We start from the raw sequence: 18,608 nt of genomic DNA, 5'->3' as shown, positions 1-18,608 counted from the left end.
TCTGATCCCAACATGACCTGGTCATATGTAGCTACTAGACACGCCCCATTCTGACCCTAACCCAACATGACCTGGTCATATGTAGCAACTAGACACGCCCCATTCTGATCCCAACATGACTGGTCATATGACTACTGGTCCATTCTGACCCCAATGACCTGGTCACATGTAGCTACTAGACACGCCCATTTGACCCCAACATGACCTGGTCATATAGCAATTCAGACACGCCCCCCATTCTGACAACATGACCTGGTCATATGTAGCTACTAGACAGCCCCATTTCTGACCCCAACCATGACCTGGTCATATATAGCAACCAGACACGCCCATTCTGACCCCAACATGACCTGGTCATATGTAGCTACTAGACACGCCCATTCTAATCCCAACATGACCTTGTCATATGTAGCTACTAGACACGCCCCATTCTGATCCCAACATGACCTGGTCATATGTAGCAACTAGACACGCCCCATTCTGACCCCAACCATGACCTGGTCATATGTAGCAAGCAACTAGACACGCCCCATTCTGACCCCAACATGACCTGGTCATATGTAAAGCAACTTGACACGCCCCATTCTGATCCCAACATGACCTGGTCATATGTAGCTACTAGACACGCCCCATTCTGATCCCAACCATGACCTGGTCATATGTAGCTACTAGACACACCCCATTCTGACCCCAACCATGACCTGGTCATATGTAGCTACTAGACACGCCCCATTCTGACGCCAACCATGACCTGGTCATATGTAGCTACTAGAGCAGCCCCATTCTGACCCCAACATGACCTGGTCATATGTAGCTACTAGACACGCCCCATTCTGATCCCAACATGACCTGGTCATATGTAGCAACTAGACACGCCCCATTCTGACCCCAACCATGACCTGGTCATATGTAGCAACTAGACACGCCCCATTCTGACCCCAACCATGACCTGGTCATATGTAGCAACTAGACACGCCCCATTCTGATCCCAACATGACCTGGTCATATGTAGCAACTAGACACGCCCCATTCTGACCCCAACATGACCTGGTCATATGTAGCAACTAGACACGCCCCATTCTGATCCCAACATGACCTGGTCATATGTAGCTACTAGACACGCCCCATTCTGACCCCAACCATGACCTGGTCATATGTAGCTACCAGGACACCCCATTCTGACCCCAACCATGACCTGGTCATATGTAGCTACTAGACACGCCCCATTCTGACGCCAACCATGACCTGGTCATATGTAGCTACTAGAGCAGCCCCATTCTGACCCCAACCACGACCTGGTCATATGTAGCAACTAGACACGCCCCATTCTGACCCCAACCATGACCTGGTCATATGTAGCAACTAGACACGCCCCATTCTGACCCCAACATGACCTGAAAGTCATATGTAGCTACTTGTGGACACGCCCCATTCTGACCCCAACCACATTCTGGTCATATGTAGCTACTAGACACGCCCATTCTGACCCCAACCATGACCTGGTCATATAAGCAACTAGACGCCCCATTCTGACCCCAACATGACCTGGTCATATGTAGCTACTAGACACGCCCCATTCTAATCCCAACATGACCTGGTCATATGTAGCTACTAGACACGCCCCATTCTGATCCCAACATGACCTGGTCATATGTAGCAACTAGACACGCCCCATTCTGACCCCTACCATGACCTGGTCATATGTAGCAACTAGACACGCCCCATTCTGACCCCTACAATGACCTGGTCATATGTAGCAACTAGACACGCCCCATTCTGACCCCAACATGACCTGGTCATATGTAGCAACTTGACACGCCCCATTCTGATCCCAACATGACCTGGTCATATGTAGCTACTAGACACGCCCCATTCTGACCCCAACCATGACCTGGTCATATGTAGCTACTAGACACACCCCATTCTGACCCCAACCATGACCTGGTCATATGTAGCTACTAGACACGCCCCATTCTGACGCCAACCATGACCTGGTCATATGTAGCTACTAGAGCAGCCCCATTCTGACTCCAACCACGACCTGGTCATATGTAGCAACTAGACACGCCCCATTCTGACCCCAACCATGACCTGGTCATATGTAGCAACTAGACACGCCCCATTCTGACCCTAACATGACCTGGTCATATGTAGCTACTAGACACGCCCCATTCTGACCCCAACCATGACCTGGTCATATGTAGCTACTAGACACGCCCCATTCTGACCCCAACCATGACCTGGTCATATATAGCAACTAGACACGCCCCATTCTGACCCCAACATGACCTGGTCATATGTAGCTACTAGACACGCCCCATTCTAATCCCAACATGACCTGGTCATATGTAGCTACTAGACACGCCCCATTCTGATCCCAACATGACCTGGTCATATGTAGCAACTAGACACGCCCCATTCTGACCCCTACCATGACCTGGTCATATGTAGCAACTAGACACGCCCCATTCTGACCCCAACCATGACCTGGTCATATATAGCAACTAGACACGCCCCATTCTGATCCCAACATGACCTGGTCATATGTAGCCACTAGACACGCCCCATTCTGACCCCAACATGACCTGGTCATATGTAGCTACTAGACACGCCCCATTCTGACCCCAACCATGACCTGGTCATATGTAGCAACTAGACACGCCCCATTCTGACCCCAACCATGACCTGGTCATATGTAGCAACTAGACACGCCCCATTCTGATCCCAACATGACCTGGTCATATGTAGCAACTAGACACGCCCCATTCTGACCCCAACATGACCTGGTCATATGTAGCAACTAGACACGCCCCTTTCTGACCCCAACATGACCTGGTCATATGTATTAACTAGACACACCCCATTCTGACCCCAACCATGACCTGGTCATATGTAGCTACTAGACACGCCCCATTCTGACCCCAACATGACCTGGTCATATGTAGCTACTAGACACGCCCCATTCTGACCCCAACCATGACCTGGTCATATGTAGCAACTAGACACGCCCCATTCTGACCCCAACCATGACCTGGTCATATGTAGCTACTAGACACGCCCCATTCTGACCCCAACCATGACCTGGTCATATATAGCCACTAGACACGCCCCAGTCTGACCCCAACATGACCTGGTCATATGTAGCTATTAGACACGCCCCATTCTGTCCCCAACATGACCTGGTCATATGTAGCCACTAGACATGCCCCATTCTGACCCCAACCATGACCTGGTCATATGTAGCAACTAGACACGCCCCAGTCTGACCCCAACATGACCTGGTCATATGTAGCCACTAGACACGCCCCATTCTGACCCCAACATGACCTGGTCATATGTAGCTACTAGACACGCCCCATTCTGACCCCAACCATGACCTGGTCATATGTAGCAACTAGACACGCCCCATTCTGACCCCAACCATGACCTGGTCATATGTAGCAACTAGACACGCCCCATTCTGACCCTAACATGACCTGGTCATATGTAGCTACTAGACACGCCCCATTCTGACCCCAACATGACCTGGTCATATGTAGCTACTAGACACGCCCCATTCTGACCCCAACCATGACCTGGTCATATATAGCAACTAGACACGCCCCATTCTGACCCCAACATGACCCATTTGGACCCCAACCATGACCTGGTCATATGTAGCAACTAGACACGCTCATTCTGACCCCAACTATGACTCTGGTCATACCATGACCCGTCATATGTAGCAACTAGACACGCCCATTCTGACCCCAACCATGACCTGGTCATATATAGCCACTCCCAACATGACACGCCCAGACACGCCCATTCTGACCCCAACATGACCTGGGTCATATGTAGCTAGACGCCCACGCCCCATTCTAGTCCCCATTCTGACCCCCAACATGACCTGGCCATGTAGCCACTAGACACGCCCATGCCCCATTAGCAACTGACCCCAACCATGACCTGGTCATATGTAGCAACTAGACACGCCCCTTTCTGACACGCCCAGTTCGACCCCAACATGACCTGGTCATATAGACACGCAGACCCCAACATGACCTGGTCATAGAGCTACTAGACACGCCCCATTCTGGACCCCAACCATGACCCATATGTAGCAACTAGAACGCCCATTCTGACCCTTCAACCATGACCTGGTCATATGTAGCTACTAGACACGCCCCATTCTTGACCTGGACCTAGACACGCCCCAGTCTGACTAACATGACCTGGTCATGCTATTAGACACGCCTCATTCTGTCCCCAACGCGGCCTGGTCTAGCCACTAGACATGCCCATTCTGACCCCAACCATGACCTGGTCATATGTAGCAACTAGACACGCCCAGTCTGACCCCAACATGACCTGTCATGCTGTAGCCCAGACATGCCCCATTCTGACCTCAACATGACCTGGTCATATGTAGCTACTAGACACGCCCCATTCTGACCCCAACCATGACCTGGTCATATGTAGCAACCTAGACACGCCCCATTCTGACCCCAACCATGACCTGGTCATATGTAGCAACTAGACACTCCCCAATCAACCCCAACATGACCTGGTGTATGTGGCTACTAGACACGCCCCATTCTGATCCCAACACACCTGGTCATACCCAGACACGCCCCATTCACCCCAACATGACCTGGTCATATGTAGCAACTAGACACGCCCTATTTTGATCCCAACATGACCTGGTCATATGTAGCAACTAGACACGCCCCATTCTGACCCCAACATGACCTGGTCATATGTAGCAACTAGACACGCCCATTCTGACCCCAACCATGACCTGGTCTCACGCATGTAGCTACTAGACACGCCCCATTCTGACCCCAACCATGACCTGGTCATATATAGCCACTAGACACGCCCCAGTCTGACCCCAACATGACCTGGTCATATGTAGCTATTAGACACGCCCCATTCTGTCCCCAACATGACCTGGTCATATGTAGCCACTAGACATGCCCCATTCTGACCCCAACCATGACCTGGTCATATGTAGCAACTAGACACGCCCAGTCTGACCCCAACATGACCTGGTCATATGTAGCCACCAGACATGCCCCATTCTGACCCCAACATGACCTGGTCATATGTAGCTACTAGACACGCCCCATTCTGACCCCAACCATGACCTGGTCATATGTAGCAACTAGACACGCCCATTCTGACCCCAACCATGACCTGGTCATATGTAGCAACTAGACACTCCCCAATCTGACCCCAACATGACCTGGTCATATGTAGCTACTAGACACGCCCCCATTCTGATCCCAACATGACCTGGTCATATGTAGCTACTAGACACGCCCCATTCTGACCCCAACATGACCTGGTCATATGTAGCAACTAGACACGCCCCATTCTGATCCCAACATGACCTGGTCATATGTAGCAACTAGACACGCCCCATTCTGACCCCAACATGACCTGGTCATATGTAGCAACTAGACACGCCCCATTCTGACCCCAACATGACCTGGTCATATGTAGCTACTAGACACGCCCCATTCTGACCCCAACCACGACCTGGTCATATGTAGCAACTAGACACACCCCATTCTGACCCCAACATGACCTGGTCATATGTAGCTACTAGACACGCCCCATTCTGACCCCAACCACGACCTGGTCATATGTAGCAACTAGACACGCCCATTCTGACCCCAACCATGACCTGGTCATATGTAGCAACTAGACACGCCCCCAGTCTGACCCCAACATGACCTGGTCATATGTAGCTACTAGACATGCCCCATTCTGACCCCAACCATGACCTGGTCATATGTAGCAACTAGACACACCCCATTCTGACCCCGACCATGACCTGGTCATATGTAGCTACTAGACACGCCCCATTCTGACCCCAACCATGACCTGGTCATATGTAGCAACTAGACATGCCCAATTCTGACCCCAACCATGACCTGGTCATATGTACCCCATCACTCCCAAAGATAGCTGTGAAGGAACCCCCAGTGTCTCAGAGGAACCCCCCAGGGTCTCAGAGGAACCCCCAGGGTCTCAGAGGAATCCCCCAGTGTCTCCGAGGAACCCCCCAGGGTCTCAGAGGTATCCCCAGTGTCTCAGAGGAACCCCCAGAGTCTCAGAGGAACCTCCCCAGTGTCTCAGAGGAATCCAACCAGTGTCTCAGAGGAACCCCCACCCCAGTGTCTCAGAAGAACCCCCAGTGTCTCAGAGGAACCCCCCCAGTTTCTCAGAGGACCCCCCAGTGTCTCAGAGGACCCCCCCCCAGTGCCTCAGAGTACCCCCTCCCAGTGTCTCAGAGGAACCCCCAGTGTCTCAGAGTACCCCCTCCCAGTGTCTCAGAGGAACCCCCAGTGCCTCAGAGTACCCCCCTCCCAGTGTCTCAGAGGAACCCCCAGTGTCTCAGAGGAATCCCCCAGTGTCTCAGAGGAACCCCCAGTGTCTCAGAGGACCCCCAGTGTCTCAGAGGAATCCAACCAGTGTCTCAGAGGAACCCTCCCAGTGTCTCAGAGGAACCCCCAGGGTCTCAGAGGAACCCCCAGGGTCTCAGAGGAATCCCCCAGTGTCTCAGAGGAACCCCCAGGGTCTCAGAGGTATCCCCCAGTGTCTCAGAGGAACCCCCCCCCAGTGTCTCAGAGGAACCCCTGTTTCTCAGAGGACCCCCCAGTGCCTCAGAGTACCCCCTCCCAGTGTCTCAGAGGAACCCCCAGTGTCTCAGAGGAACCTCCCCCCCCAGTGTCTCAGAGGACCCACCCCCAGTGCCTCAGACTACCCCCCAGTGTCTCAGAGGAACCCCCCAGTGTCTCAGAGGAATCCCCCCAGTGTCTCAGAGGAACCCCCCCAGTGTCTCAGAGGAACCCCCCCAGTGTCTCAGAGGACCCCCAAGTGTCTCAGAGGAATCCCCCCAGTGTCTCAGAGGAACCCCCAGTGTCTCAGAGGAATCCCCCCAGTGTCTCAGAGGAACCCCCAGTGTCTCAGAGGAACCCCCACCCCAGTGTTCAAAGGAAACCCCCCAGTGTCTCAGAAGAATCCCCCCAGCCTGTGTCTGTGTGTGTCTGTCTGTCTGTGTGTGTGTGTGCGTGCGTGCGTGCGTGCGTGTGTGTGCATCATACCATGTGTGTGCATCATACCGTCTATGTGTGTCTGTTTTTGTGTGTGTGTGTGTGTGTGTGTGTGTGTGTGTGTGTGTGTGTGTGTGTGTGTGTGTGTGTGTGTGTGTGTGTGTGTCGGTGTGCGTGCGTGCGTGTGTGTGCATCATACCATCTAGTGGATGAAAAGCACAATGGATTATAGGTTATTTATATCACGGAAACCTACAATGTCATAATTACATCATAATTTGGCCCCATGAATCTATTAAAATGGTTTTAATTTTAGTAGTTTTATTTTACTATAATATACAGTTCGTTGGAAAGTATTCAGACCCCTCAACTTTTTCCACATTTTGTTGAGTTACAGCCTTATTCTAAAATGGATTCAATAAATACAACATCCTTATCAATATACACACAATACCCCATAATGACATCACAATAACCCATAATGACATCACAATACCCCATAATGACATCACAATACCCCATAACGACATCACAATACCCCATAATGACATCACAATACCCCATAATGACATCACAATAACCCATAATGACATCACAATAACCCATAATGACATCACAATAACCCATAATGACAAAGTGAAAAGGAAAAAAAAATGTGCAAATGTATTGATAACAAAAAACTGAAATACCTTATTAACATAAGTATTCAGACCCTTTGCTATCAGACTCAACATTTACCTCAGGTTCATCCTGTTTCCATTGATCATCCTTGAGATGTTTCTACAACTTTATTGGAGTCCACCTGTGGTAAATTCAATTGATTGGACATGATTTTGGAAAGTCACACAGCTGTCTATATAAAGGTCCCACAGTTGACAGTGCAAGCAGACACATCGATGGCTCTGAACTAACTTTATTTAACTCTTTGCAAACTGGAAACCATTTATCCGGAGGCTGCATTCATTGTAGCTGGGGATTTTAACAAGGCTAATCTGAAAACAAGACTCCTAAATTTTATCAGCATATCGATTGCGCAACCAGGGTGGAAAAACCTTGGATCATTGTTACTCTAACTTCCGCGACGCATATAAGGCCCTGCCCCGCCCCTTTCGGAAAAGCTGACCACGACTCCATTTTGTTGATCCCTGCCTACAGACAGAAACTAAAACTAGAGGCTCCCCACGCTGAGGTCTGTCCAACGCTGGTCCGACCAAGCTGACTCCACACTCCAAGGCTGCTTCCATAACGTGGACTGGGATATGTTTCGCTTTGCGTCAGATAACAACATTGACGAATACGCTGATTCGTGTGCGAGTTCATTAGAACGTGCGTTGAAGATGTCGTTCCCATAGCAACGATTAAAACATTCCCTAACCAGAAACCGTGGATTGATGGCAGCATTCGCTGAAACTGAAAGCGCAAACCACTGCTTTTAATCAGGGCAAGGTGTCTGGTAACATGACCGAATACAAACAGTGCAGCTATTCCCTCCGCAAGGCTATCAAACAAGCTAAGCGTCAGTACAGAGACAAAGTAGAATCTCAATTCAACGGCTCAGACACAAGAGGCATGTGGCAGGGTCTACAGTCAATCACGGACTACAGGAAGAAACCCAGCCCAGTCACGGACCAGGATGTCTTGCTCCCAGGCAGACTAAATAACTTTTTGCCCGCTTGAGGACAATACAGTGCCACTGACACGGCCTGCAACGAAAACATGCGGTCTCTCCTTCACTGCAGCCGAGGTGAGTAAGACATTTAAACGTGTTAACCTCGCAAGGCTGCAGGCCCAGACGGCATCCCCAGCCGCGCCTCAGAGCATGCGCAGACCAGCTGGCCGGTGTGTTTACGGACATATTCAATCAATCCCTATACCAGTCTGCTGTTCCCACATACTGGACTTCCTGACGGGCCGCCCCCAGGTGGTGAGGGGTAGGCAACAACATCTCCTCCCCGCTGATCCTCAACACTGGGGCCCCACAAGGGTGCGTTCTGAGCCTCTCCTGTACTCCTGTTCACCCACGACTCGTGGCCACGCACGCTCCAACTCAATCATCAAGTTTGCGGACGACACAACAGTGGTAGGCTTGATTACCAACAACGACGAGACGGCCTACAGGGAGGAGGTGAGGGCCTCGGAGTGTGGTGTCAGGAAAATAACCTCACACTCAACGTCAACAAAACTAAGGAGATGATTGTGGACTTCAGGAAACAGCAGAGGGAACACCCCTATCCACATCGATGGAACAGTAGTGGAGAGGGTAGCAAGTTTTAAGTTCCTCGGCATACACATCACAGACAAACTGAATTGGTCCACTCACACAGACAGCATCGTGAAGAAGGCGCAGCAGCGCCTCTTCAACCTCAGGAGGCTGAAGAAAGTCGCTTGTCACCAAAAGCACTCACAAACTTCTACAGATGCACAATCGAGAGCATCCTGGCGGGCTGTATCACCGCCTGGTACGGCAACTGCTCCGCCCTCAACCGTAAGGCTCTCCAGAGGGTAGTGAGGTCTGCACAACGCATCACCGGGGGCAAACTACCTGCCCTCCAGGACACCTACACCACCCGATGTTACAGGAAGGCCATAAAGATCATCAAGGACATCAACCACCCGAGCCACTGCCTGTTCACCCCGCTATCATCCAGAAGGCGAGGTCAGTACAGGTGCATCAAAGCTGGGACTGAGAGACTGAAAAACAGCTTCTATCTCAAGGCCATCAGACTGTTAAACAGCCACCACTAACATTGAGTGGCTGCTGCCAACACACTGACACTGACTCAACTCCAGCCACTTTAATAATGGGAATTGATGGGAAATGATGTATAACTATATCACTAGCCACTTTAAACAATGCTACCTTATATAATGTTACTTACCCTACATTATTCATCTCATATGCATACGTATATACTGTACTCTACATCATCGACTGCATCCTTATGTAATACATGTATCACTAGCCACTTTAACTATGCCACTTTGTTTACATACTCATCTCATATGTATATACTGTACTCAATACCATCTACTGTATCTTGCCTATGCTGCTCTGTACCATCACTCATTCATATATCCTTATGTACATATTCTTTATCCCCTTACACTGTGTATAAGACAGTAGTTTAGGAATTGTTAGTTAGATTACTTGTTGGTTATTACTGCATTGTCGGAACTAGAAGCACAAGCATTTCGCTACACTCGCATTAACATCTGCTAACCATGTGTATGTGACAAATAACATTTGATTTGATTTGATTTGATTTGGATTTGAATGTCAGAACAAAAAATCAAGCCATGATGTCGAAGGAATTATCTGTAGAGCTCCGAGACAGGATGGTGTCGAGGCACAGATCAGAGCAAGGGAACCAAAACATTTCTGCAGCATTGAAGAACCCCAACAACACAGTGGCCTCCATCATTGTAAAATGGAACCACCAAAACTCTTCCTAGTGGTGGCCGTCCTGCCAAAATGAGCAATCGGGGGAGAAGGGCCTTGGTCAGGGAGGTGACCAGGATCCCGATGGTCACTCTGACAGAGCTCCAGAGTTCCTCTGTGGAGATGGGAGAACCTTCCAGAAGGACAACCATCTCTGCAGCACTCCACCAATCAGGCCTTTATGGTTGGGTGGCCAGACAGAAGCCACTCCTCAGTAAAAGGCACAGGCTTTTCATAGCAGCCAGATTGTTGTATAATTCCTTCTGGCATCTACGTACTCTCCTCGTCTCACCTTTCCCTTCACTTGTGGTCTTCAGTGCACAACACGTCAGCTGTCTGTGACCAGGCGAAAAAACCTTTCCAAGCCAAACCTTCATATCATAACCGCTAACAGCTACACACAGCCTAAATCCTTATCACCATATTAGCTAACGTCAAGTCAACAACATAGCTTCTAGAAGCTAACACTTTAGTAAACCCGCTACAATCATGCAGTACAGTGTACAGCAAGCAGTTTAGCACTTACACTGGCAGGCCACGGTGACAATAAATGAATCAAACCAAACGCTAACCTTGACTTGGAAGAGTTCCGTTGTTGGATAGCCATAGCCAGCCAAGTAACATAGCTTCTCTGTTTGAGCCGGATTTGAGTAGGCTAAACTAGCTAGCTGCATTCGCTAGCTAAGTAACTGAAAGTTAAATAAAATAAGAAATATATATAGCTCTCTCTCTCTCTCTCTCTCTCTCTTGCTTCTCCTTGATTTTTGAAGAAATTAATTAGTTCATAACTGTTCAACTATTGTCTTTCTCTATCTTTGAGTCAACTACTCACTAGATTTGATGCACTGCAGTGCTAACTAGCTGTAGCTTATGCTATCAGTACTAGATTCATTCTCTGATCCTTTGATTGGGTGGACAACATGTCAGTTCAAGCTGCAAGAGCTCTGATAGGTTGGAGGACGTTCTGTTGAAGTTGTCATAATTACTGTGTAAGTCTATGGAAGGGGGTGAGAACCGTGAGCCTCCGAGGTTTTGTATTGAAGTCAATGTACCCAGAGGAGGATGGAAGCTAGCTGTCCTCCGGCTACACCATGGTGCTACCCTACAGAGCGCTGCTGAGGCTACTGTAGAACTTCAATGCAAACAATGTGTTTTAATCAATTATTTGGTGACGTGAATATATTTAGTATAGTTTTATCTACAAAGGATAACATTTTTAATGTTTCGCTATTTTTATTTTTATGAAATTGACCGAGGAGGATGGTCCTCCTCTGAGGAGCCTCCACTGACTCACAGTCACGCATGCTTACATTATAAAAAAATAAATAACAAAATATTGAAGTATTTTATTTTATTAGACAGAGTCGTGTAAATAGGAATGACAGGAGGAGAATGTAGATTAAAATGGAGGATGTTATCAGATGAGACATATGAACACAAATACGGACTCAAACAGTGTCGGACTCAAACATCTTCTTTCTACCGTCCATGCCAGCCTTGTCCTCTATGTTCTTACGCCAGTCAGCTGCATCTTTCACCTGTGGAGTTAGAGAAGGGAGAGGAGAGGAGAGGAGAGGAGAGGAGAGGAGAGGAGAGGAGAGGAGAGGAGAGGAGAGGAGAGGAGAGGAGAGGAGAGGAGAGGAGAGGAGATTTTGGATGAGGTTATAAGGTGGTTGGGAACCCTGATATTCAAAATTGTGTAAGGCAGTCTGTCTAGCATGGGGCCTCTTGGACACGTTCCAACCCTACTCAGTAAAACAGAAGCAACCCTACCTCCTCCTTGACCTCCTTCTTGACTTGCTTCAGGTTGGACCTCAGATCCATGGACACCTTGTGTTTGGAGCCTAGCAGAGCCTGGAGCATAGCATCAGCAGACATGCGGACTTTCTTCAGGACGGGCTTCCTGAACTTGCCCTTCAGGTCTTGTAGTTTTATCTTCAAATCCTCAATCTGAAAAGAGAGAGAGAGAGAGCGAGAGAGAGCGCGAGAGAGCGAGAGAGAGAGAGAGAGAGAGAGAGAGAGAGAGAGAGAGATGCTTGTCAGTGAAATTCCCCCTTTATACTGAAGAATGACCATCTGTCCAGGAATGTAACTGTACCTCCTTATCGGACTTGGCTACTTTGCTTTGCGTGTCATATCTCTGTTCATCCACTGCATCAATCTGCTGGTGGAGCTTCTTACACAGATCCTAGAGAGAGAGCGAGAGAGAGGAGAGATCGAGAGAGAGAGAGAGAGAGAGAGAGAGAGAGAGAGAGAGAGAAGAGAGCGAGAGAGCGAGAGATAATGTAAGCAAGTACATTTAAAGAAAATAGGAGATATTTGTGAAATTATATAAATTATATAACTGAATATCCTGGAAAGCTACAATCCAGCTTGATTTTGTTCCACCCTTACTTTAACACCCCTGATGGAGCTAGTCAGCTGCTGAATCAGTTATGTTATAGTGGGTCTGGAGCAAAAACCTGCACACACAGTAGCTCTCCATAGGTTGGTCAACAGCTACCGCTCTTCATACCTGGAGTTCCTGCATGGATTCAGGGACGGAGAAGGAGGGGACGTTCTCATCCATGTAGATGTTTTTGTCCTCCTCTGCCTGGATGGCCTCAGCCTCTATGAACCCCTGGGCAATCTGGAGCATCAAGCTCTGGGGGTAATGACACAAGGGGAAGTGGTTTGTGTACCCAGACACAATGGTTTGCCAGTTGATCAGAAATGCAGATGTTTACATGTCCATTTTGTCAATAATTGGACTATTTGGATTAAAGTTGGGCTTAGTCTACATCCCTGTCACACTCCCCAGAGGAAAATATGTATTTATGTTTTATTTATGTATTTATGTTTTGAAATCTTGAATTCTGATTTTTTAAAATTTGATAATTGATATATAAAATCTAGAATCCTTTAAAAAAAAAACTAAATGTTAACGGGATATTATGATGCGTTGTTGTGCATCTAGGCCTCCTCCTTACCTTGAGATGTTGCCTGCAACTCGACGACATCTTTTTACTTCAGAGAAGATTAGATGGGAGGGAGGGAGGGAGGGAGGGAGGGGGAGGGGGAGGGAGGGAGGGGGAGGGGGAGGGAGGGAGGGAGGGAGGGGGAGGGAGGGGGAGGGGGAGGGGAGGGAGGGAGGGAGGGGGAGGGGAAGGAGGAAGGGAGGGAGGAGGGAGGGGGAGGGGAGGGAGGGGGGAGGGAGGGGGGGGAGGGAGGGAGGGTAGGAGGGAGGGGGAGGGAGAGAGGGAGGGAGGGGGGGGGGGAGGGGGGAAGGAAAAACATGAGTTGAGATACACAGCTTTAAGAGCTTGGGATGAAAAGCACAGATTATACAGTTGATGTACTGAACGCTCCTGAAGATCACCAAAAGTAGACATGTATAATATATGGAATTCTTGATTCTTAGAAGATATCTCAATAAAAATGAACATGTTGAGAGAGCTGTAATTGTACTTAAACAGAATTGGTACTTACTCTGACATCTTGGCCGGTGGTTGATATCCCTTCCTTTTGAAGAGAGATGTGAATAAGTTGTCAGCGTGTGAAGATATGATAGTTATGGCATTTAACTCAGTGTACCATTATAGTCCACCCTTTGTGGAAATAATTCATTTTAACACACAACCCTCAGGGAGGAGGGGCACATCACATCTCTACATTATAAAGTACAGGCCTCAGGGTTAGAGGGGCACATCACATCTCTACATTATAAAGTACAGGCCTCAGGGTTAGAGGGGCACATCACATCTCTACATTATAAAGTACAGGCCTCGGGGTTAGAGGGGCACATCACATCTCTACATTATAAAGTACAGGCCTCAGGGTTAGAGGGGCACATCACATCTCTACATTATAAAGTACAGGCCTCAGGGTTAGAGGGGCACATCACTACATTATAAAGTACAGGCCTCGGGGTTAGAGGGGCACATCACATCTCTACATTATAAAGTACAGGCCTCAGGGTTAGAGGGGCACATCACTACATTATAAAGTACAGGCCTCGGGGTTAGAGGGGCACATCACATCTCTACATTATAAAGTACAGGCCTCAGGGTTAGAGGGGCACATCACTACATTATAAAGTACAGGCCTCGGGGTTAGAGGGGCACATCACATCTCTACATTATAAAGTACAGGCCTCAGGGAGGAGGGGCACATCACATCTCTACATTATAAAGTACAGGCCTCAGGGTTAGAGGGGCACATCACATCACTACATTATAAAGTACAGGCCTCAGGGTTAGAGGGGCACATCACATCTCTACATTATAAAGTACAGGCCTCAGGGTTAGAGGGGCACATCACATCTCTACATTATAAAGTACAGGCCTCAGGGTTAGAGGGGCACATCACATCTCTACATTATAAAGTACAGGCCTCAGGGTTAGAGGGGCACATCACATCTCTACATTATAAAGTACAGGCCTTGGGGTTAGAGGGGCACATCACATCTCTACATTATAAAGTACAGGCCTCGGGGTTAGAGGGGCACATCACATCTCTACATTATAAAGTACAGGCCTCAGGGTTAGAGGGGCACATCACATCTCTACATTATAAAGTACAGGCCTCAGGGTTAGAGGGGCACATCACATCACTACATTATAAAGTACAGGCCTCAGGGTTAGAGGGGCACATCACATCACTACATTATAAAGTACAGGCCTCAGGGTTAGAGGGGCACATCACATCTCTACATTATAAAGTACAGGCCTCAGGGTTAGAGGGGCACATCACATCTCTACATTATAAAGTACAGGCCTCAGGGTTAGAGGGGCACATCACATCTCTATATTATAAAGTACAGGCCTCAGGGTTAGAGGGGCACATCACATCTCTACATTATAAAGTACAGGCCTCAGGGTTAGAGGGGCACATCACATCACTACATTATAAAGTACAGGCCTCAGGGAGGAGGGGCACATCACATCACTACATTATAAAGTACAGGCCTCAGGGTTAGAGGGGCACATCACATCTCTACATTATAAAGTACAGGCCTCAGGGAGGAGGGGCACATCACATCTCTACATTATAAAGTACAGGCCTCAGGGAGGAGGGGCACATCACATCACTACATTATAAAGTACAGGCCTCAGGGTTAGAGGGGCACATCATATCTCTACATTATAAAGTACAGGCCTCGGGGTTAGAGGGGCACATCACATCTCTACATTTAGACAGGGTGTGGTAAGGCAGTTGTCTTGTATCATGGGTCTATTTGTGCGTTCCTGTGTGGTGGTGGTGATGGGGGTAGCTGTCTAACACCCGAAACCACAACAGCTGAGGACTCCCTCCCTGCCCGCCTCCTGTGGACTTTCCTTAAAGTGTCCCAAGACAGGGTGCAGCAAAGTGGTCAACACACGTCCCCCCAATATACCTGTCTGGGCTGCTGGCTCTATCAGTACACTTAGTGTACTGGCTGGTCTGTCTTCTATCTTTTAATTGTTTGATTTAGAAAGTGTTTCTGACATATCTGAGTGAAAATCTAGTTTGCCTGCCGCTTCAAAAATGTCTAAAAATATATACATAAAGGTTTAGAGTGATAAAGAAAATCTGTCTTCAGTGAATCAATCAACAGTCAGTTAGACTGGATAAATACCAGGAAGTCTTCAGTGAATCAATCAACAGTCAGTTAGACTGGATAAATACCAGGAAGTCTTCAGTTAATCAATCAACAGTCAGTTAGACTGGATAAATACCAGGAAGTCTTCAGTGAATCAATCAACAGTCAGTTAGACTGGATAAATACCAGGAAGTCTTCAGTTAATCAATCAACAGTCAGTTAGACTGGATAAATACCAGGAAGTCTTCAGTTAATCAATCAACAGTACGTCAGTTAGACTGGATAAATACCAGGAAGTCTTCAATGAATCAATCAACAGTCAGTTAGACTGGATAAATACCAGGAAGTCTTCAATGAATCAATCAACAGTCAGTTAGACTGGATAAATACCAGGAAGTCTTCAGTTAATCAATCAACAGTCAGTTAGACTGGATAAATACCAGGAAGTCTTCAGTTAATCAATCAACAGTCAGTTAGACTGGATAAATACCAGGAAGTCTTAAAACTGTAAAAAGATCATGCCTTTCATTAAATCAATAACTCCACACCAATATTCAGTTTAACAGTGAAACTATAAGAATAACATCTTGGCTATTTCTCCTAAAACCTCTACCTATCTTGTGAAGTTAGAGTTAGAGAATCATTTTAACCATTTTATTTAAAAAATAATAATCATTAAAACCTCCTTAAAACACAAAGCGTTCTACCAGAGTAACATATCTGTCTCCCGTGAGATGGATGGATGCCATTTTAATTCATACATGCCAGTTGAATGTTAGGACAGCCAACCTACTAGTCAGCATCCTGATCCCAAGACAACCCTCTGTCAAAGTAGACAAGGCACAGCATCTTCTTCTTCTACTATAAACACCAAGATGTTTTAGGTTTTTAATGTGTAAATTCTTGTAAATTAATACCACTTACACATTTTTCAGTGAGTATCATCTATTTACGTTGTGTGATAATTACAGTCAGCTAATAGAAAAATGCCAGACTATAAATCACAGTGATACTGAATCTCTACTGAATGCAGAGGTGAAACCAAGAGAGGAGACAGGAGATAGAAGATAGGAATGGGAGGAATCTCACCTAGAAGGAAGAGAGCGTTGCAAGACGGAGGGATGAGTGACTGAGATTGTCAAGCCAGGGAGGAGAAATATGAAGAAGGGTATATATAGGCACAGTTCTGGGACCAGCTGTCTGTTTAACCCTAAAAGTGCCAACGGGGGGTCAATTTTCACCTCAAGGGCACAAAAAAACGTCATCATTTAAAATCCATTTTTTTTTTGTCCTTCTGAAGTTTTAGGACTTGTCAAGCAACTAATCACAGACAAAAAATGTTAATATGGTGGAATGAAAAAAAGTATCTCTCTTTAGTTAGACGGAGACGTAGGGAGAAACCAGATGAAATCAGAGATAGACAGAGAGGTAGGGAGAAACCAGATGAAATCAGAGATAGACAGAGAGGTAGGGAGAAACCAGATGAAATCAGAGATAGACGGAGACGTAGGGAGCAACCAGATGAAATCAGAGATAGACGGAGACGTAGGGAGCAACCAGATGATCAGAGATAGACGGAACGTAGGGATCAGAGATAGACGGAGACGTAGGGAGCAACCAGATGAAATCAGAGATAGACAGAGAGGTATGGAGAAACCAGATGAAATCAGAGATAGACAGAGAGGTCAGATGAAATCAGAGATAGACAGAGAGGTAAGGGAGAAACCAGATGAAATCAGAGATAGACAGAGAGGTAGGGAGAAATCAGATGAAATCAGAGATAGACAGAGAGGTAGAGAAATCAGATGAAATCAGAGATAGACAGAGAGGTAGGGAGGAGAAATCAGATGAAATCAGAGATAGACAGAGAGGTAGGGAGAAATCAGATGAAATCAGAGATAGACAGAGTAGGGAGAAATCAGATGAAATCAGAGGTAGACAGAGAGGGAGAAACCAGATGAAATCAGAGATAGACAGAGAGGTAGGGAGAAACCAGATGAAATCAGAATAGACAGAGAGGTAGGGGAGAAATCAGAGATAGGTGGAGAAATCAGATGAAATCAGAGATAGACAGAGAGGTAGGGAGAAATCAGATGAAATCAGAGATAGACAGAGAGGTAGGGAGAAATCAGATGAAATCAGAGATAGACAGAGAGGTAGGGAGAAATCAGATGAAGATAGACAGGGAGAAATCAGATGAAATCAGAGATAGACAGAGAGGTAGGGAGAAATCAGATGAAATCAGAGATAGACAGAGAGGTAGGGAGAAATCAGATGAAATCAGAGATAGACAGAGAGGTAGGGAGAAATCAGATGAAATCAGAGATAGACAGAGAGGTAGGGAGAAACCAGATGAAATCAGAGATATACAGATAGGTAGGGAGAAACCAGATGAAATCAGAGATAGACAGAGAGGTAGGGAGAAATCAGATGAAATCAGAGATATACAGAGAGGTAGGGAGAAATCAGATGAAATCAGAGATAGACAGAGAGGTAGGGAGAAATCAGATGAAATCAGAGATAGACAGAGAGGTAGGTAGAAATCAGATGAAATCAGAGATATACA

General features: G+C 47.2%; 1 protein-coding gene and 1 long non-coding RNA gene across 2 annotated transcripts; both read right to left on the bottom strand.

The window, feature by feature from the left end:
* Positions 1-11,816: 11,816 nt before the first annotated feature.
* Positions 11,817-13,145, bottom strand: LOC135565432 (troponin I, fast skeletal muscle-like). Its single transcript, XM_065012475.1, has 4 exons — positions 12,998-13,145; positions 12,581-12,670; positions 12,256-12,432; positions 11,817-12,020 (listed from the first exon to the last, which is right to left on the bottom strand). Exons 1-4 carry the CDS (start codon positions 13,118-13,120, stop codon positions 11,931-11,933), a joined length of 480 nt encoding a protein of 159 aa, XP_064868547.1. The 5' UTR covers positions 13,121-13,145; the 3' UTR covers positions 11,817-11,930.
* A 306-nt stretch (positions 13,146-13,451) lies between these two features.
* LOC135565433 (uncharacterized) lies at positions 13,452-17,359 on the bottom strand. Its single transcript, XR_010461623.1, has 3 exons — positions 17,132-17,359; positions 13,951-13,983; positions 13,452-13,488 (listed from the first exon to the last, which is right to left on the bottom strand). It is a non-coding gene; the product is annotated as an uncharacterized LOC135565433 (long non-coding RNA).
* Between the last annotated feature and the right edge of the window lie 1,249 nt (positions 17,360-18,608).

Source organism: Oncorhynchus nerka, linkage group LG27, assembly GCF_034236695.1.
Source record: "Oncorhynchus nerka isolate Pitt River linkage group LG27, Oner_Uvic_2.0, whole genome shotgun sequence".
NCBI classification, from domain to species: Eukaryota; Metazoa; Chordata; class Actinopteri; order Salmoniformes; family Salmonidae; genus Oncorhynchus; species Oncorhynchus nerka.
This window is presented reverse-complemented; position numbering and strand designations above follow the sequence as displayed.